This window comes from Trichechus manatus, unplaced genomic scaffold, assembly GCF_000243295.1.
Source record: "Trichechus manatus latirostris isolate Lorelei unplaced genomic scaffold, TriManLat1.0 scaffold00195, whole genome shotgun sequence".
In the NCBI taxonomy this organism is placed as follows: domain Eukaryota; kingdom Metazoa; phylum Chordata; class Mammalia; order Sirenia; family Trichechidae; genus Trichechus; species Trichechus manatus.
The window spans coordinates 4,106,089-4,127,311 of NW_004444131.1; the positions used below are offsets into that span (position 1 = coordinate 4,106,089).

At 40.1% G+C, this 21,223-nt stretch overlaps 1 protein-coding gene across 5 annotated transcripts in view; it reads left to right on the forward strand.

The window, feature by feature from the left end:
- The window catches only part of CCNY (cyclin Y), a 271,085-nt gene that overhangs the window by 165,354 nt on the left and 84,508 nt on the right, over nt 1–21,223 (forward strand). For all 5 annotated transcript variants that reach the window (XM_004387867.2, XM_023741972.1, XM_023741971.1 and 2 more), the window contains one exon: nt 13,210–13,284. In XM_004387867.2, coding sequence (XP_004387924.1) covers nt 13,210–13,284 — 75 coding nt within the window. The remainder of the gene's footprint in view (nt 1–13,209; nt 13,285–21,223) is intronic.

Sequence of the window (21,223 nt, forward strand, 5' to 3'; positions counted from 1 at the left end):
AGGAGAAATGACTAAGCATGTCAGTCAGCAAGAGCCTGTGTATCCTGATTCAGTGGCGACAGAGAAGTGAGTGGGACCATGAGACTCACAGATAATAAAATACTCTGAATGCATCACCTTGTACCTGTGCTTGCATTTAATTCAGTATGGATGTGAGCAGGTACTAACATCAATCTTGTTGGTCTTACTATTTCCCTGTCCCTCCCTCCCCTTCCCCCATATTGACATTTTGTCACCCTTTTTATGTCCCTTGTCCCCCCACCCCTCCAGCCCCAGCCTGACCTGTGGTGGATGTGGTCTTAATCAGTGAAATGCTAAAGGGGGAGTCATGTTAGGATGAAGCAAGAGTCCTGGGAAAGCCACAACCAGCATTTTCAATTGTAAAATGAAAGAAATTTGTTTGCAATATGGACTGTGACCATACTGAATGATAATCTTTAAACTTTCAGACGTTCAGGTTGATAATTCTGTCAGGCAGGGACCTTGCCTGTCATATTCACTGCTGTGTTTGCATTTCAGCATTCAGCACAGGGCTTGGCCTAGGGTAGGCGTGACACTGAATAAGGAAGTATGTGTATAATTAGATATATGTGCCAACAGTTAACGCCCACAGCTGCTAACGGAAAGGTTAGAGGTCCAAGTCCAGCCGGAGGCGCTTGGAAGAAAGGCTTGGTGATCTATTTCTGAAAAGTCAGCCACTGAAAACCCTGTGGAGCACAGTTCTACTCTGACACATACGGGGTCGTCATGAATTGACTTGAAAGCACTTTTTAAAAAAAATGTGTGTATATGTATGCATATAAAAAATACAGCATCTATTTTACCTCTTCTGTAAAATTTTATAATTTTCTCTATAATGGTCTTACACATCTTTTGTTAGGTTTAATGATAGGTTTCTTGTGTTTCTGTTGCTTAGTAAATGGAAGCTTTCTTACATTATTACTGTTTTTACACTCACTGATAGTTTCTCAGTGAATTCCCTATTGTCATTACAAGGCACAAGTTTTCATTGTGTGAACAGTGGTACAGACAAGTAGCAGCTGTTTGTCATTATGACAACCAAAAATGGCCCACACATTTCTGAACACCTCTAGGGTATGGTACCACTTGTTTAGTTGAGCACTATTACTAAGATACAGAAATGAAATAGATTTCCATGCTAAATTGTATTGCATTTTGCACCAATAGATTTTTAAAGCTCCTTGCATTTTCTTTCTGGCTGATTATATGCAAATAATGACAACTTTGTTCTTTTCCTATTCAAAAAATCCTTTAAGTCCTGATTCATTGACTAGGGCATCCAATATGTCGTTGAATGGAAGAGAGCGGGATCCTACCTTCATTCCTTTCTTTAAGGAGAATGCATCTGATGTTTCACCATTGAGTATGATGATCACTGTAGGTTTGGGGCAGATCGTCTCTGTCAGATTAAAGGAGTTTGCTATGCGTCTGTTTTATCCTGAGTGGTTATGGAATTTGGGACTACTACTAGTTGAACTTTTTTCGTTTCATACAGTGTATCTCTGTTTTTCATTCTTAGTGATTTTCTCAGGTCTGTTTCTACTTCACAAATGCTGTGTTCGGGTATCTCACATTTGCAGTTTAACACATATATTGAGTTTTAGATTTAGATGACTGTGTTTCTTATTTGTAGAAAGTGTCTGTGTATTCATGTACATTGTTATTTTTTAAAACTTCCTATTCTTGTTTCAGAGTCTTTTTTTCCTTTATATTTTTATATCTTTTATTTGTTTAACCATTGTGCCCATGTTTATTTTATGATCTTTATCCATCTATTATCCAGAATTCTTGAGGGCTGAATCTTGCTCGTGATGGATTGTTTCCTCCTATGTTTTGTAATTTTAGGTGGTGAACTTGCCTATGTTTAGAGGGCATAATCTGTTGGAGTCCTGGGAGGCAGGCTCTTCCAGAATGGTTTTGCAATCACGAGGAACCCTGGGGGTATTACTGGCACATGACCAATTTGGTGTTAATTTCTCATGTAGAGGTTTTCTGGACTACATGTGTAGAGTAGAACCCCAGAACTCCATCAAACACACAGACACATGGTTACCAGTGGTTATTGGGGGAATGGGGAGATTATTTTTTCTCCCTTCCAGGCCAACCCTCCTTTTCTTCCTGGATCCATAGGTGATTTTTTTTTTTTAGTTCAGTTTTTCACTGTAATTTCAGCTGTATGAAAAACATCGATTCCAACTCCTGGCCTTTCTAAGGGCTTATTCCTGTTTTGCATAAGCATTAAAACTAAGGTGACTTCCAAACCAAGACATTTTTGAGAATAAACGGGGTTAGAATTAGTAATTATGCCAGAATAACAGAATAACAGGTGTAAACCAGCCCTAGCTCACGCAGCCCCTGCCTTGTTGGAAGTTTTCAGTCCTCTCTTTGGTTTGGGCCTTAGATCATTTCTTTTCTTGCCAGACTCTTCTAGACATTGAAAAGGATGCTTTATATTTTATCTAGCACTTCTAAGTGCTTGTAGTGTGAACGCTTTTAGATTATCTGTGCCATATTGGCAGAACCATTGGGCTTTAGTTTTAACATTAGGATTTTTCTCTGTCTTCTTTGGTTCTTAAAATGGAACATTAGAAGGAGACAGTGGTGAGGTGAGGGGGGAGAGAAAGAGAGAGAGAATGCAGACAATGTGGGGAGCTGGAAGGAGAACATGGAAGAGAGACTGAGAGGTTGCTTGGAAAGAGGAAGATGGAGAGGCATATAGTTTTTCAGCAGATGAGCGAGAGAGTCAGATGTGTCTGTGCAGAGAGATGTAGCCCGAGAGACAGAGACACATACATACAGACATGGCAAGGAGACCCCCCCCCACACACACAGACACGCACTCACGGAGATCACACTCAAGGACACAGAGAGGGACAGCTGAAAGTAGAGAGCGAAAATAGAAAATAAGAACCAAATTAAATGTGTTAGAAGGATCGTAAGGAACACAATTTCAAATCAGTGGGAGTACAAACGATGGCTTATGAATCAAGTGGAATTGCAGTAGCAGCAGTTTGCTGCCACAACAACAGCAGCAGTGACAGTTATAAATAGGGGTGCTGATATAGGCTCCTGGGACTGGGCCTCCCCTACAGCAGTGGAATGGAGCAAACTAACTGGGTCAAGCTCTTGTTTTTGATCTCATTGGCACTGGTGAATGGAGCTAATCACTGATTTTTAGTCAGTAGAACAATAGTAGCTAAAAAATTAAAGCAAACCAATCTGATTAAAATTAACAGGCTTTATTTGTTGATGTCAACATTGCTTTGCAGGTCATTGCCAGATTTGGGAATGTGACTATCTGAAATTAAAATGGAATGTTTGAAGTTTTGACCATGTCGATTGTTTATCTAAAGACGAGGAACAGATCTGTTGGCCTCTTCTGAGGTTAAACCTGGGATTATCAGCTAACCACAATGGGAAATTAAAGTTGACTTTCCACCATTAAATTCCAAAAGCTTTCAAGGAATCACAAGAGTTGTTGAATCCTCTGGGCTCTGCTCACTGACATTGTCTAGACCTGTCCTTTTGGATGATTTGTTGGAAGATGCTCAACCTGGGGCCTGGCGGTACAGAGAAGGGAGGGGGAAGGTGGGAAGTTTAGGCTTTGTGTGGACTGCCATTTTCCTTCATCTATACTAAACCCAGAGCATTGTGAACTTGGATGAACTTTTCTGTTTTTCTCTTTGCTAGTACCTTTTCTAGCTACTTAACCCAGTTTTCTAGACCATCAGTGATGATAACTACTGCTGCTTCTCCTAGGCATTATTTTATTACCTACATACTTGATGACACTGGAGGTAAACTTCGTGCCTGTTTAAAAACTGAGATGAGCAGTTCTGGATCACTTATGTTGTGACATCTGTGAAAAGGATAAAAGAAAATTGTTAACTGGGATTAAAGAATACTGCTAGACTAAACTGGTTAGTGAGCATACTTGATCTGTTTTCAATTTTGAATAAAGGGATCTTGTCATACCTTGTGCTCAGCGGGAACATGGACTACAAGTAGTGTGACTGAATATTTTCTTTACCACTGGAATCTCTTGACAGTAGTCTCTTAGAACTACTTTTCTATCAACATTTTAATTTAACTGTATGTCTTAATAGGCATCAATATCTAATTAAAAAACAGTAGTTCAAAACTCTGCTTCCTAAGTATTAAAGATTGAAGTCAACTCCAGGGATTCTGTAATATTCTTAAACTACCTTTTCTCCATAAAACGTTACTATCTCAGAGGGTGGTTTATATCTCATAGCTTATCATTCTTTAACAAGTATACCCGTTGCCGTTGAGTTGGTTGGGACTCATAGCGACCCCTTAGGACAGAGTAGAACTGCCCCATAGGGTTTCCGAGGAGCAGCTGGTGGATTCAAACTGCCACCCTTTTGGTTAGCAGACAGTTAACCACTGCACCACCAGGCCTCCCTTTCACAAGTAAGAGACTATATCAGGAGTATGAAATACTGAAATTTTGAACATCAGTTTCAAGCTATCACTCCTTAGAGAAAAGAAATTGTTTCATGAAGATTTAACACAGCCTTTAATGCCTATACATATTGAGAGTTTATGCATTTAGCATTGAGCTAGATGCTGTGGCATAATGTTTTTAATACCCATTTTAATAGCCATCATTTATGGGGAGCCTATTGTATGGCAGATATCTTGCTTATTGCTTTGTATGTATAATTTTGAATCTTCACAGCAGTCCTCTAAGTTAGATTTTGTTAGCCCACTTTACAGATAAGAAAACTGAGACCCAGAATAGTATCATATTTTGCCTAAAGTCACAGAGCTAGCAGAGGTGAATTCTGATCTAGATCTTTTATGTTACAAAACGTGCTGTTTCTACTCTACCGTTTGAGCTTGTCTTTGGGGAAAGAGTAAGTCCCAGAACTCAAGGACAGTGAACCAAATGGGGGTTTTAGAGTTCATAGAGTATCTTTGATAGATTTTTTATTCTTTCTGTTTTCTCCACTGGTACTTCATCCCTTCATCTTAGAAGGACGCTCTGTTATGGCAGGGACTGGATCTGTGTTGGTCACTTCTGTATCTTCGATATCTGGAACACTACAATACCTGGCACATAGACGATGCTCAGCAATTAATTGTTGATTGAATGAACAAAAATCATGGCAGGTTGGACTAGCATTGACAACCTCTCCCCCAGTATTTATACTTGTGGTGTCTAATGAAATGTTAATTTATCCAATCACAATGCAATTGTGAAGGTAAGTATGTGATAGAAATACTGTATGAAGCATTTTGAAGTCAGCTAAATACATGTTTTATCACACTGTGAATTGACTACAGCTCTCTGAAATCAAGAATACTTTCTTATGACCATGAAATCAGTTCATTTGGATAATAGGAAAGGTAACGACACAGAGGTGGTCATTATCTCATGTAGTCTTTTGATATCATGATGGCTGAATACAGTGACATGTAGTAGGGACCCAAAGCATGTTTATTCATTTTAACAATTGAATAGCTTTGCCAGGAAAGAAAAGAATTCCAGTGTTTTTTTGAAGCTGTTTTATTTTAAGCGTATTATTCTCTATTTCATAGGATTTGGTGGCGTAGTGGTTAAGTATTTGTCTGCTAACCAAAAGGTCGACAGTTCGAATCCACCAGCCACTCCTTTGAAACCCTGTGGGGCAGTTCTGCTCTGTCCTGTAGGATCGCTATGAGTTGGAATGAACTTGACAGCGACAGATTTGGTTTGGTTTGGTCAGATTTGACCACACAGTTTAGTTCTTAATTACATGGTTTTCTTAAAAACTGTTGTCTAACAGTTTCCTGTATTTCATTTTGTTTCCTTAACGAAATCATAAGTTTGTGGAGGATGAAAACCATGTCTCACACTTCTCTGGGTCCCTCTCAGAGGCTAACTCCTTTCAACAGAGTTGATGGCTTCTATATGATGTCACTAACTGGCTAATATCTGTCGGCTCTCTTCTCAGGGGTGGGAATCCTTTGAAGTAAGGGCAGTGTTCTTTGTTAAAATATAAAAGACACCTAGCAGAGTAACTATTTAAATTTTTGTAGATTTGTACTTCTTCTAGATAAACTAGCAGATCAAGACTTGCAAGAGTTTGATGGGGTCAAGTAGGAAAGGTGCAAAACTCTGTGCTCTTTTGGAAGGCAGGTCTTGAGGTGGGGTAAACGGCAATATGAAGTCAAAGATGGGCTTAGGGTCAAGGTCCATTAAATGGGGAAAAGACAGTCTCTTTAACAAATGGTGCTGGCATAACTGGATATCCATCTGTAAAAAAATGAAACAGGACCCATACCTCACACCATGCACAAAAACTAACCCAAAATGGATCAAAGACCTAAATATAAAATGTAAAATGATAAAGATAATGGAAGAAAAAATAGGGACAATGCTAGGGGCCCTAATACATGGCATAAATAGTACACAAACCATAACTAACAATGCACAAACACCAGAAGATAAACTAGATAACTGGGAGCTCCTAAAAATCAAACACGCTCATCAGAAGACTTCATCAAAAGACTAAAAAGAGAACCTACAAACTGGGAAAAAAATTTCAGCTATGACATATCCAGTAAGGGTCTAATCTCAAAAATCTATAAGATACTGCAATACCTCAACAACAGGAAGACAAATAATCCAGTTAAAAAATGGGCAAAGGATATGAACAGACACTTCACCAAAGAACACATTCAGGCAGCTAACAGACACATGAAGAAATGCTCATGATCATTAGCCATTAGAGGAATGCAAATCAAAACCACAAAGAGATAACCATCTCACCCCAACAAGGCTGGCACTAATTCAAAAAACACAAGTGTTGGGAGAGGTTGTAGGGAGATTGGAACTCTTAATGCACTGCTGGTGGGAATGTAAAATGATATAACCAGTTTGGAAAATGACATGATGCTTCCTTAAAAAGCTAGAAATAGAAATACCATATGATCCAGCAATCCCACTTCTAGGAATATACCTGAGAGAAATAAGAGCCGTCACATGAATAGACATATGCACACCCATGTTCATTGCAGCACTGTACACAATAGTGAAAAACATGGAAACGTAAATGCCCATCAACAGATGAATGGATGAACAAATTATGGTACATACACACAGTGGAATACTAGGCAACGATAAAGAACAGTGATGAATCTGGGAAACATCTCACAAAACGTGGATGAATCTGGAGGGCATTATGCTGAGTGAAATAAGTCAGTCATAAAAGGACAGATATCGTATGAGACCACTATTATAAGAACTCAAGAAAAGGTTTAAATACAGAAAAAAAGCATTTTTTATATTTTTTCCCATACAAAAATTTATACATACATTGTTATGTGACCCTAATTGCTCCCCTATAATGTGACAGCACACTCCTCCTTTCCACCCCTGATTCCCCATGTCCATTCAACCAGCTCCTAACCCTCTCTGCCTTCCCATCTTACCTCCAGACAGAAGCTGCTGGTTTAGTCTCTTGTATCTACTTGAGCTAAGGAGTATCACTTTATGTCGCACAGTCCAGTCCAATCCCTCTCTGAAGAGTTGGCGTCAGAAATTGTTTTAGTTCTAGGCTGATAGAGAATCCAGGGGCCATGCTTTCCGGGGTTCCTCCAGTCTCAGACCATTAAGTCTGGTTTTCTTACTAGAAATTTGAGTTCTGTGCCCCACCTTTCTCCTGCTCCATCCAGGACTCTCTGTTGTGTTCCCTGTCAGGGCAGTTGGTGGTGGTAGCCAGGCACCATCTAGTTCTTCTGGTCTCAGGCTGATGAAGTCTGGTTTATGTGGCCCTTTCTGTCTCTTGGGCTACTACTTTCTTGTGTCTTTGGTATTCTTCATTCTCCTTTACTCCAGGTGGTTGGGACCAGTTGATGTATCTTAGATGGCCACTTGCTAGCTTTTAAGACCCCAGATGTCACTCACCAAAGTAGGATGCAGAACATTTTCTTAGTAAACTTTGTTATGCTCATTTTCCTTGAATTTCTTTCTTTTAATTCTTGCCATTCAGAAGCATCACTTAGCTGAACTGAGACTATCACATGCTCTTTAAAATGTGTTCTAGCTCATTATACACTTTCTGGGTGTCATTTTTCCTGACTGTCTGCAGTGCAGGGATTCTTTTCTTCATGGCTGAAACAGCTATGTGGTGCTTGACCTTGGAGTGTTAAGTTTGAGTGATACAGTGGATTTATTTTGGTTGGCTTGTGAGAATGGTGCATTTTCCTATTTTCTGTTCTTCAAAAAGTTGGAGTTCCCTTGCCAAAGCCCATATGGTAATTGCCATATTTCTTTTTGGGATCTGGCATTGCTCTCTTAAACTTGAATGAAAGGAAACACCTGACTTTTCTAGGCTTTTGTTTAAATGTCAGCGCCAACATGTATCTTTGTACTCTGCCTTTTCGCATATTTCAGTCAGTGCTAGATAAGCCTGGGTTATGCCCTTGGCCTGCCTTCATATTAAGGGTACTCAGAGAAATGAGTCCCTTCAGGACTTGTCCTGTACAAAGGTAGCTGTTGGCTTGCGCCTGGCATAGCGTTTTATTGCTTTGCTGTCTACATTGTGGAATGCAAGTCTGGGTTAGGATTGGAGAAAAATGCAAACCAGCATGTCGTTAAATGCCTTTCTCAAAGTACTGTTCAGGAAGGCTCATGAAAATGTTCCCTAACATACACAGACATCTGAGTATGCTTCTAAATAAAAATCAGCCAATGATTTCAGAAGTTGTCCTCAGCAGCACACCTTGTTCCCAGAAGCATAGAATTCCTTGATTTTTCTTTATGTGAAAACCTCATGGTTACCTGATCTAGGATCTGGATCCTAAAATTTAAATTCCAAGGAGAATTTGAAACAGATGATTGGTTGCATGAACATAGTGGTAGAGGCGTCAGTTTTCTCTTCTGCATCAGCCTCTGCCTCCCTGCTACTTCAGGTACCAGTCCTTCTAGGGCATTCAGGGCCCAAGCACATCTGCCCTAGCAGGGAGAGAGGACAAAGCTCTGGACTCTGGAATTCCAGCCAGAGACTGGAGTTCTGGTCCACGCTATCATTACCAAGCTTGCTGGGCTTCCTCTGCCTCATTTGTTAATATCATGTCAGCCACTGATCCGGAAGACTCCCTGAGCTCACGACTTGCTCTGTGTTACTCACAGGGTAAAGATGCTCCCTAGTACTTCACCCATGCAGAAAACCACCTGCGTGCAATAGAGGGTCTGATTCAACCTAGAGTAGACTAACCTTTTCTTGTATCACACTTGGCGGCTATGTTTCATAGGAAGTTGCTTGCTTTCCCCATAGCAGAACAAGCAGTGAATTCTCCCCTTCTCCCTTAAGGCTCCAAGTCCCTTCCCATGGCCCAAATGCTGCCTGCTAGCAGGGGGCCTTGTGTTTGAAACAAATGGCCCAGGTAGGACACGTGTAGAGACACAGTGGTGCTGGCGGAGGATGACGGCATCTTCTCTCGGGGTCCTGTAGTGAGTTCTCTTCAGGGAAGGAGCGCACAGCGGCAGCTGAGAGCTTCGGTGCCTCACCTGTGAACACCACCAGCATGCGCTGGAGAAATAGTCCAGCCACCTAGGAAAAAACACCAAACTCATTGCCATTGAGTCAATTCTGACTCATAGCGACTCTATAGGACAGAGTAGAACTGCCCCACAGGGTTTCCAAGGAGTAGCTGGTGGATTCGAACTGCTGACCTTTTGGTTAGCAGCCAATCTCTTAACCACTGTACCACCAGGGCTCCATGTCCAACCACCTAGAGGTCAGTAAAGGCTCAAAATCATTTTTACAAGTTGTTTTCTTAAAATTAGTGTTTTAATGACTAAATGTAAAGAAGCAGACCAACAAATTATGTTTAATGCAGAAAACTTAGAAAACAGAAAAGTAAAAATAAAAACAATCACATTATTCAAAGGTAAGTAGGAGTCCTTGAGTGGCATGAAAGGTTAAGCGAGATCTTGACTTCTGACGCGTCATGTATCATCATGTATCAACACTGAGGCTCTTACACTGTTCTAATTTAAAAGGAGTACAAAATTTTCAGTAAATGTTTTGTTAACTTAAAAAAAAAAAAAAGGTTAAGCGATCAACTACTAACTGTAAGGTTGGCACCTCTGAAGACAAGCCTGGCAATCTGGTTCCAAAAGGTCACAGCCTTGAAAACCCTATAGAGTAGTTCTATTTTGCAGACACGGGGTCCCACAATTCGTGGGGAATCAACTCAACCGCCGCTAACCACCACCAAACGTTGGTGTATATTCTTTTAATGTATTTTCTGTGCAGATACATATTCCCCCCCAAAATGATACTGTGCTGCTTTCTTCATCTAATGACATATGGAATTATATATTTCCTCGCCAGCAAAATATTCTTCACATGATTTGTTGATGGTGGCATAGTATTCAACCATCTAAATGTCTAGTATTGATAACAAATTCCCCCTTGGCAATTTTTAGGGCTTGTGAATAGTACAGTACAGAACCGTAATTTGAAAGGTTTGTGAATTAAGATTGATCTATTGTACAGAATGCTAATCTCTACATAGTCACGGTTGTTCTTCAGGACAGTTCTTGAACTTAAAAATAGGATCTAATTTCCTAAGGAATGCTTGTTGTTGTTGATAGGTGCCATAGAGTTGCTTCTGTCTCATAGTGACCCCATGTGACAGAGTAGAACTGTTGGCTGTAATCTTTATGGGAGCACATTGCCAGGTCTTTTCTCCCATGGAGCTGCTGGTGAGTTTGAACCACTGACCTTTTGGTTTGCAGCCGAGTGCCTAACCACTGCAACACTAAACCAAAACCAAACCTGTTGCCATAGAGTTGATTCCAACTCATAGCGACCTTATAGGATGGGGTAGAACTACCCCATAGGATTTCTAAGGCTGTAAATCTTCATGGAAGCAGATTGCCACATCTTTTTCCCTCGGATTGGCTGGTGGATACAAACAATCGACCTTTTGATTGGCAGCTGAGCGCTTGCTTAACTACTGCCCCAGCAGGACTCCTTAAAGGAATCTTGCAAACTTTAAGAAAAAAAGGGAAGCTTTACACTTTTTACTTGTGGTGTTCTGTGAACTCCTACTAATATATTTTAAGAATAAAAGTGGGTCTCAATGAAAACTAGTCTGGTAGATGAGTCAGAGCTGGCTGTTGGGGCATAAAGTGGCTTTTACCATGGAGACTCGTGGCCATCCTGTATTTAGACAGTCAGAGGGTCTCTCCCCTTGAGAATTAATTTCTCTCTGTTGCCCCAGGTGTATAAGCACCACAAGCACCTTGTGTTTCATTTATGGGGACCACCGGTTAAGGTTTTGGAAGTTAACAGCATCCGTCAGGGTTGGGATTACATATTTGTCCTTATGCTTTTGATACGAAGAAATCTCCTTAAAATAACATTGTACATTTGCTATTTAACCTCTTTATAACAAGATCCTAGTTAAATTTAAGTAGAAAACCCCTTCTTAAAGAATCCTTTTCACTAGGAAATTACTGAGCTAACTTTATCTAGCTGCAAACTAGGAAGTTTAAGTGTCTCTCTCGCCCACTTTTCTCCTTCCATCAAAACCCTTTAATGCCTATGGCTGTGAAACTGCCTACTTTTACGTAGTTCCCGTAGAAGGAGGACCAGATCATTGAAGTAGCATTTGTTTAAGATTAAATAGGTGTTTCTCAGCAAGTGCCAAGTGAGAGATCAGAAAGCCAGTGTCAAATGTAGGAAAAATAGCCCAACTTCAAAGGTTTGCTGAGAATAAATCTGTGGAAAACTGAATTGGTATTGCCTGCAGTGTACATGGAGCCCTGGTGGCACAGTGGTTAAGCGCTCGGGAACCCACAGCTGCTGGGAGGGGGAGAAAGATGTAACAGCCTGCTTCCATGTAAATGACCTTCATTGTTTTCGTTGCTTTATCCTTGACTTGATTAGCAACTAAAGCCAGGATAGTTACCATCTGTTTTTATTGGGGTTGATGAGATTTCTTTGCAAATTAATGGAGGTAATTGAACCTCAAATAGTTTTTAGTGTGATGATTTAAGCTGATTTGAAGACTTCTGACTTTCTGTTAATTTTGATCTTTTCTTTTCCCTCCCCTAACTTAATTTTTCTAGCTTAGCCATTCTTTCCCTTTGGGATCTTTTTTTTTCCCTTGGAAAACTCTTCTGTAATGGGATCCTGAGTTGTTTTAACCAAACTGAACAAGCCTATAACCTTGGAGATTGTTCTAAGGCCGGGATGGCAGAACTAGCTGCCTGTGGGTCTAGGAAGGTACAGTGAGCAGAGGATGGTGGGGCTCGCCACAGGAAAACTGGAGACCCTGTGGCCCATCTCAAGCAGCAGCAGTGCCTTTGCTCCATTGATTGTGACCATTTGAGATGGGGTCCAGTGTTACCAAATGATCTAGAAACCTGGTTTTCTTTTAATTTATTTATTTTTAAAATTTTTATGTTGGCACAAATTTTTTTAAAAAGGAAAGAAAATGCATGGATCAAACAAAACACATCCCATGGCCTACATTAGGCCCACAGATGACAAATTTGTAGCCTTTTGCTCTAAGGGATAAACTTTGCCTTTTCAGAAAGTAGCAATCTTAATTTAAGCAGGGTATTTGGGTACTGATTCGGCCTAATAGTGAGATAGCCTATTTTAATCACCTTTAACAAGGAAGTACTTATATGTAGCACATAGCTCTCTTTAATTACATGTTATAACTCTGTCCTGCTATTTTGTTATTTTCCTGGGTGCAGAGCAGACTTTTTCAGAAGAAAATGGGAGTTTTAGGCTAACAGATCTCCAGCCAAGTGTCTAATTAAATACCGTGTTTTCACACAAATAATGTAAGAATACCCCCTCCATGAGGTATTTTCATAAGTGCCACTATGCCATTTTTTCTTTTTTTACATGTTGCGGTAAAAAAATTAGGACAGCATGCTTACAAAAATACCTGGGGGGTGGGGGGAGGGCTTGACTGACAAACAAACATAGAAGCCGCCTGTTATATGCATAAAATATGATACTAATTTTTCAGATTTCTACATAGCAGTGCTTTCAATTGAACCTAGAAGGATCTATTAACACAGTGACTATTGAGTTTCAGAATTCTCGAGTGTATTAGCAACTTAAGGTTAAAAAATCTGAAAATTAATGTTGACTCCCCTTGGTTATTAGATGGTTATTCATATGTTTTCTGTTTCTTTCTTTAAAGATTTGAACATGGAATTCAATCCTTCAGACCATCCTCGGGCCAGCACAATATTCCTCAGTAAATCTCAGACGGATGGTAGGTTACTAATTTATTTATGTTTCTTAGAGAAAATTTAAGGAGACTCATGTTGGTAATTATCCTAAGTCTTGATTTTTAAGTAGATTTGATTTTCAAGGAGAAACAGAATTTCCTGTAATGTTCCCAGCATATTGTTCGGTGGTGGTTCCTTGGGGTTTTTTTGTTTTGTAATAAGTTTATGTTTTCAGAATCCCTTGTTTGAAGCAACTACCCTCATTTTGCCTATCACTTGGATTATTTCTGTATACATTCTATAAGAGGAGTTTTTACCCTGAAAGTCAGAAATTTTCCTTTAACAATTGATATTTGCATACATTCTCGAAAATCAAAAGTGTTAGTTTAGACAGTATGTGAAAACAAGCAAAACATAATCCTTAAATGAAAGCACCGTTAACTACCTCTGTTGTGTCATTTGAAAGCCAAATTGAACCAGTCCAGTAGGGGAAGATGTTTTCTTTTTTGCCAAACTTCTAATAACCAGAGTATTCTTATAGACTCTATAATCCTTGTGATTCATCCCTGGTGTATGGTGGGATTTCTCCCAGGGGTTTTTGTCTTTTCAGCTTCTGGCTTATCTCACTGTTCCCTGGCCTCTGGCTACAGGAGGAGATAAATGAACATAATACAACCGACAGCAAATCTTCTTAGTTGGATCTTGTAGAACAGTGTATTGTTGTAGTGATCTGAGTGTTACACTGCTGGAGTCCTGCATGATTCTATCTCTGGCGCTTGGCAAGTTACTAAAGCTCTAATTTAGAGAAGACCTAAATTGACTACAAGTAACCAAACATGTTCAAGAAACCAAGTTTATTTATAAGAATTGGTAATCCTTCAATAATGGTTAGGTAACAATTTTGGCAAGATATAATGCTGATATAATATTGGTGATCTTTAATTAAGCAGGCCACTGACTTGATTTGAAAGAATTTGGCACACTGATGAAAAATAAATATGTTCTCCAGAGTAAGAGTAAATCAGTATGAGCATCAAATACTTGTAAAGCAAAGTTTGAATATATTGGTTTGTGGATAACTTTATGGATGAAAATCAGCATGAATCCATTCCCCTAAATGTGGAGATTGATCGAGTCTCCACCTTCTCACCTCTCAATCATTTCTGATACCAGTCACCATGTGGTACTCTCTCTCTGACCCTAGCCCACACAAAGCTAGGGCAGATCTCACAGGTTACAAGGACATTGTCCTTTAGACTGCCAAGTAGGCAGAAGTCAGCTGCAATTTTGGGAGTCTACGTGGCACTTTCATCTACTGGCTGCTCCTTCTGTTGTGGGTTTGTTAATTCGCTGGAAGAAATCACAGAATTCACAGAAAGTACTGTATTTGTAATTATAGATTTATTATAGCAAAAGAATGCAAATCAGGGTCATCATAAGAAAGAGATACACAGCTGAGGTCTGAGAGGATTCCCACTGTGAAGCTTCCAAGTCTCAAAGAGGGCACTTATCTTCCTTTTGCCAGCCAGGAAGCTCTCTCAGCCTTAGGGTTCCAGGCTTTTATTGGCTAGTTCTGTATGGTAAGCTAAGTCATGTCTCCTGAGGCTAGTTGATAGTGGCCTCCCAGGTGAGTCTTTTCTGATTTGGGCAGCCCCAGCTTGCCAGCATGATCCTCAAATGTGGCCTGAAGGCCCAGACTGAGGCACCGTAATTACTCCAAGAGTTATGTCTCAGGAACCAGGGACAAAGGCCCCCTTCTTTGGGTAAAGCTAAATTCTTTACTCCGCAATTGGGTTCAGAAAAAATTTTTTCTCTCTTGGCTCAGTGAAGTGGGAAGCCATTGGAGGGGTAGTATACTACAAGGGAAGGAAAGTGGTGCTGGGGGTGAGCGTTTAGGACAATGAAAAATCAAAGTCCAAAACAAGTTTTTGCAGACATTTAATAATACTATTGTGAAAACAAGTTGTAAGGTAAATTCAGGGTACAGAGATCAACATCATTCAGAAAATGTTCATGGCTAGTAATCATAACAAGATTCACATGGAATTGCGTTAGAGCCTGTAAGTGGATGATACTTCTTGATTGATACGGTAAAAGGAAACTGACCTAAGAGAGGAATTGCTCCAGAAATGGATTGGGGAAGTATACTTCACCTGTCAACTTTGCTGTAGATCTCATTCCCTTTCTTCTTCTGGAACATTAGGGCATCAGTTACTCTGACCCTTTTGTTTTTTTAGTTTCTCTTTGAATATTGGATCTTTCTATTCAACATGAAACATACTTGAATCTTCCAGGTTAAAACCTGAAAAGGAAAAATAATAGCCTTTACCACCTCTACTCCTCTGCTTAATGAAAGCTTCTGCACCATCTTCCATTCACTTTTCAGCCCACTGTCATGGTCCTTCCGCCACCACCAGTCTGGAGTGTACACAGTAAGGTTACCCGAGGACATTTTGCCTCCCTTGCCTCTTGATCTCTCATTGTGGCCCTTGATGCCATTGACTATTACATGCTTCTTAAAACTCCTTCCATTTTGGCTTCCTATTTTTAAACAGACCAGTTTGCTGAAAATCAGTTCATCTACTGACCAATTGCTTTAAAGCTAGTTAAATAAGTTTTTATAAATTGGTAAATTTGATTACTTCAGTGAGTTAATTCTTCGGTAAATTGATTTTCAGAGAATTGACTATTTGGTGAATTGGCTTTTGGCAAACTGGCCCTGAGAAGTTTTGTCTGTAAACCCCTACTCAGACACCTTAATAAATTTTTCCATCCATTTTTTCGTGTTAATATTTTTCAGGGTTCCGTACTGGGTCTTCTTTTTGGTCTACGCAGAATTCCTCATGGCTTCCATGCCAATTGTATGTCTAGCTAGACTTTTCTTTGCAGTGTTCAAAATATATACATCTAGCTGCCTGCTGGACATCTTTATAATGAAGGCCTGCAGTTCCTCTAACTCAGTATGTTCCAAACAGTACTGATTAACTCTAATGAACTTCCCGTATTTCCTAGCCTGCCCAGTTCCCCACACTAGAAGAGGCTTTCAATTTTCCTAGCCTCTTCTCTCTCCTCATTTCTTTCATGAAGGCAGTGGTACTGGAGCCAATTGTGCACATCACTTCCTAGCTCCACGTTCTGTGACATCATGGTGGGAGCTTGAAATAGCCATCGTTTTCACCATGGAAATTGGCACATGTTATAAATTAGGGCATTCTTTTTTCCAGAGAGCTGTTAAACTTTTACCAGCACACTGCTGCATCCAGGTAATCCAAGATTTATTGATTTTTACTTTTTAAATATCCCTTGATCTCACTCTTGTTTCTCATTCCCATGTCCGCCTTAATTCGGATTCATAGTTTCTCACTCTGATGACTGCAGCAGCCCCTGGACTGGTCTCTCTGCCTTTGACCTCACTGCTGTCACTCTCCAGTCCTACCTCTACACCACTGCTAGGTGAAGGGACTTTCTGTAAATCAGGTCTGATTGTTACTTGCTTGCTTAAGCTTTTTTAATGACTCCCTATGTGCCTTACAATTAAATTCCAAACACCTTAAAAAAAAAAAAAAAAAGGTTACCATCCAGTCCATTCCACCTTAGCTACCATAGTATACAAGGCCTTTCATGATCTAACCTCTGCCTTCCTTCCTAGACTATTTCCTCTCTTTTTACACCTCTCTGTTTTAGCCATGGTGTCCTTAGGTGGCACAAACAGTTAAGTGCTTGGCTGCTAACTGAAAGGTTGGCAGTTCTAGTCAACCCAGAGCCACCTCAGAAGAAAGGTTTGGAGATCTACTTTTGAAAAATCAACCATTGAAAACCCTGTGGAGCACAGTTCTACTCTGATACACATGGGGTCATCAGGAGTCAAAATTGACTTGATGGCAACTTTTTTTATTTTTATGCTTTAACCATACTGAATCTGTTGCAATTCTCCAATTGTGCCACTTGACCTCATGCTCCTTTACATGTATCTGGGTTTCCCCTTCCATCTTCCACAAAGCTGATTCCTGCAGTCTTCAAGGCTCATTTTGGCTATCACTTCCTCCTTGGAAGTTCCCTTGACTCTCTGGCTGGGTTAAGTGGGTCTTTGGTGAGTTCTCGCAGTACGCTGTGTATGCTTTTCTCAGTCTGATCCAGATGAGGGGATTTAAAACTACTTCCTGTCTCTGTCGCCTTCTAGCTCCTAGAGGGAAAGGAACATGTAATACTGGACCGCGGTGTTCTCAGTGCCTTGTTTATTTAGTGCCTGGCACAGAATATGTGCTCAACCAAAATAGTTGAATGAAGGGAAAATGACAAAACCAGGAAGCATTCTTGACCTATGATAATTCTTCACTTGGATAAAATTATGTTTCTGTTGCACAAGACCCACACACTTCTAAGGGTGCTGGAGCCAGCTCATAATTGTAGGTCCAATTCTCACCACCCCTTTTTTTATTGGAAGAAATGTTGTAATCTGAGATTGTAAACCACAGAGCACCTTTTAGATTGTTTTCTTTGAATCTGATCATCTCTCCTCTCCTTCAGGTTGATGTACTCCTTCAGTAGTTTAGAATGCGTTTGTGGGTATGAGACCATTGCTGAGGTGAAGACAGTTATGTTAGGGCAGCTGCTACCTGGTTCCACTGTCAGGTAGTTGTTTTGTCTTTTCAGGTCTCCCTCATCTGCTGACCTCTCATTCTCTTTCCTTCCCTCGCGTTGCACACTCCCTCCAGCTCTCTATAGTCTGACAAACAAGCTCTCTGTCATGCTCCCCACTGGTCAACTGCTGATTAGGTTTAATTTGGATGGTATCTGCTTTAAGTCATTATGAGTTTCTTGACTGTTAAACTCTTTTTCCCTCTGGATATCTAAGGGATTTGGGGTGGGCATGGAACCTTTATCTCATTGTTTACAAAGAGATTGGAAACTCTCCCTCAACAAAATGATAATGGAGTGTTTGCTTAGTTGGACCTTCCAGCTGAATGAAGTTAGGGGTATTTTACCCAAACCAGAGTGAAAAATGTTCTAATGTTTGTTCGTACAAATGAGATATCATTGTAGAATTTCTTGGTACAAGAGACAGTCAACAAAGAAGGGACCCAGGGGCTCCTCACAGGGTGAGAGAGAAGTCAGTTCACTTGGCCCACCCTTGGCTTTTTCTGCTATCATTTTTTGCTTTTAAGGAAGGATTGTAGTTGATCTTGTGTCTTTTCCTTTTCTCTACCCATTTTATTATTACTGTATATATTTTTTTGGCTTTAAAAAAAACAAATTTATTTTGTTCCAGTCTAGTAGGCTTGAAGTCCAAATTCAGGATGTCAGCTCCAGGGGAAGGCTTTCTCTCTCTGTTGGCTCTTTTATTTTTATTTTTTTTATTGTTGTAGTTTAATTTCAACTTAGACTCCCATACAAAAATTTATACATACGTTGTTATATGACCCTAATTGCTCTCCCCATACTGCGACAGCACACTCCCCCTTTCTACCCCTGATTCCCCATGTCCATTCAACCATCTCCTAACCCTCTCTACCTTTCCATCTCACCTCCAGACAGAAGCTGCCCGTTTAGTCTTTTGTATCTACTTGACATAAGAGACACAATCCTCTGGAGTATCACTTTATTTCCCACAGTCCAGTCCAGTCCCTGTCTAAAGAGATGGCCTTGGAAATTGTTTTATTTCTGGATTGATAGAGAATCCATGCTTTCTGGGGTTCCTCCAGTCTCAGTCAGACCATTAAGTCTGGTCTTCTTACTAGAGTTTGAGTTCTGCACCCCACCTTTCTCCTGCTCCATTCAGGACTCTCTGTTGTGTTCCCTGTCAGGGTGGTCATTGGTGGTAGCCGGGTGTCATCTAGTTCTTCTGGTCTCAGGTTGATGAAGTCTCTGGTTTATGTGGCCCTTTCTGTCTCTTGGGCTACTACTTTCCTTGTGTATTTGGTATCCTTCATTCTCCTTTGCTCCAGGTGGTTGGGACCAATTGATGCATCTTAGATGGCCGCTTGTAAGCTTTTACGACCGAAGATGCCACTCACCAAAGTAGGATGCAGAGCATTTCCTTAATAAGCTTTCTTACACCAGTTGACTTAGATGTCCCCTGAAAGCATGCTCCCCAGACCCCTGCCCCTGCTACTCTGTCCCTCAAAGTGTTTGATTGTATTCAGGAAACTTCTTAGCTCTGGTTTAGTCCAGTTGTGTTGACTTCCCCTGTATTGTGTACTGTCCTTTCCTTCACCTAAGATAATTCTTATCTACTATCAAGTTACAGAATAACCCTCCTCCTCCCTTCCAACCCTCATAACCATCAAAGAATGTTTTCTTCTGTGTTTAAACCTTTTCTTGAGTTCTTATAATAGTGGTTTTATACAGTGTCCTTCTGTGACTGACTTAATTCACTCAGCATAATGACCTTCAGCTATCTCCATGTTATAAGATGTTGCACGGCTTCATTGTTGCTCTTTATAGTTGCGTAGTATTCCATTGTGTGGATATACCATAATTTGTTTATCCATTCATCCGTTGATGGGCATCTAGGTTGTTTCCATCTTGTTGCTGTTGTGAACAGTGCTGCAGTGAACATGGATGTGCATATATCTATTCGTGTGATGGCTCTTATTTCTCTAGGATATACTCCAAGGAGCGGGATAGCTAGATCATATGGTACTTCTATTTCTAGCTTTTTAAGGAAGTACCAAATCAATTTCCAAAGTTGTTGTACCATTTGACATTCCCACCAACAGTGTATAAGTTGTCTAGTCTCTCCACAACCTCTCCAACATTTATTAGTTTGTGTTTTTTGGATTAATGCTAACCTTGTTGGGGTCAGATGATATCTCATTGTAGTCTTGATCTGCATTTCTCTAATGGCTAATGATTGTGAGCGTTTCTTCATGTATCTGTTAGCCGCCTGAATATCTTCTTTGGTGAAGTGCCTGTTCATATCCTTTGCCCATTTTTTAATTGGGTTATTTTTGTCTTTTTGTTGTTGAGGTTTTGCAGTATCTTTTAGATTTTAGAGATTAGACGCTAATCGGGTTTGTTGTAGCCAAAAATTTTTTCCAAATCTGTAGTTTGTCTTTTTACTCCTTTGGTGAAATCTTTTGATGAGCATAAGTGTTTGATTTTTAGGAGCTCCCATTTATCTAGTCTCTCTTCTAATGCTTGTACGTTGTTACTTATGGTTCGTATTGTGTTTATGCCATGTATTAGGGCTCCTAGCATTGTCTCTATTTTTTCTTCCATGATCTTTATCATTTTTGATTTTATATTTAAGTCTTCAATCCATTTTGAGTTAGTTTTTGTGCATGGTGTGAGGTGTGGGTCTTGTATCAGATTTTTGCAGATGGGTAGCCAGTTATGCCAGCACCATTTGTTAAAGAGACTGTCTTTTCCCCAGTTAATGGACTTTAGGCCTTTGTCAAATATCAGTTGCTCATAGGTGGATGAATTTGTGTCTGGATTCTCAATTCTGTTCCATTGGTCTGTGTATCTCTTGTTGTACCAATACCAGGCTATTTTGACTACTGTGGCAGTATAATAGGTTCTAAAATCAGGTAGTGTGAGGCCTCCCACCTTGTTCTTCTTCTTGAGTAATGCTTTATTTATTCGGGGCCTCTTCCCTTTCCATATGAAGTTGGTGATTTGTTTCTTCATCTCATTAAAAAATGCTGTTGGAGTTTGGATTGGAATTGCATTGTATCTGTAGATTGCTTTGGGTAAAACTGACATTTTCACTATGCTGAGTCTACCTATCCATGAGCAAGGTATGTTTTTCCACTTATGCAGGTCTCTTTCGGTTTCTTACAGTAGTGTCTTGTAGTTTTCCTTGTATAGATCTTTTACGTCTCTGATTAGATTTCTTCCTAAGTATTTTATCTTCTTGGGGGCTATTGTAAATGGTGTTGATTTGGTAATTTCCTTTTCGAGGTTCTCTTTGTTGGTGAAAAGGAATCTAACTGATTTTTGTATGTTTATCTTGTATCCTGCAACTTTGCTGAAATCTTC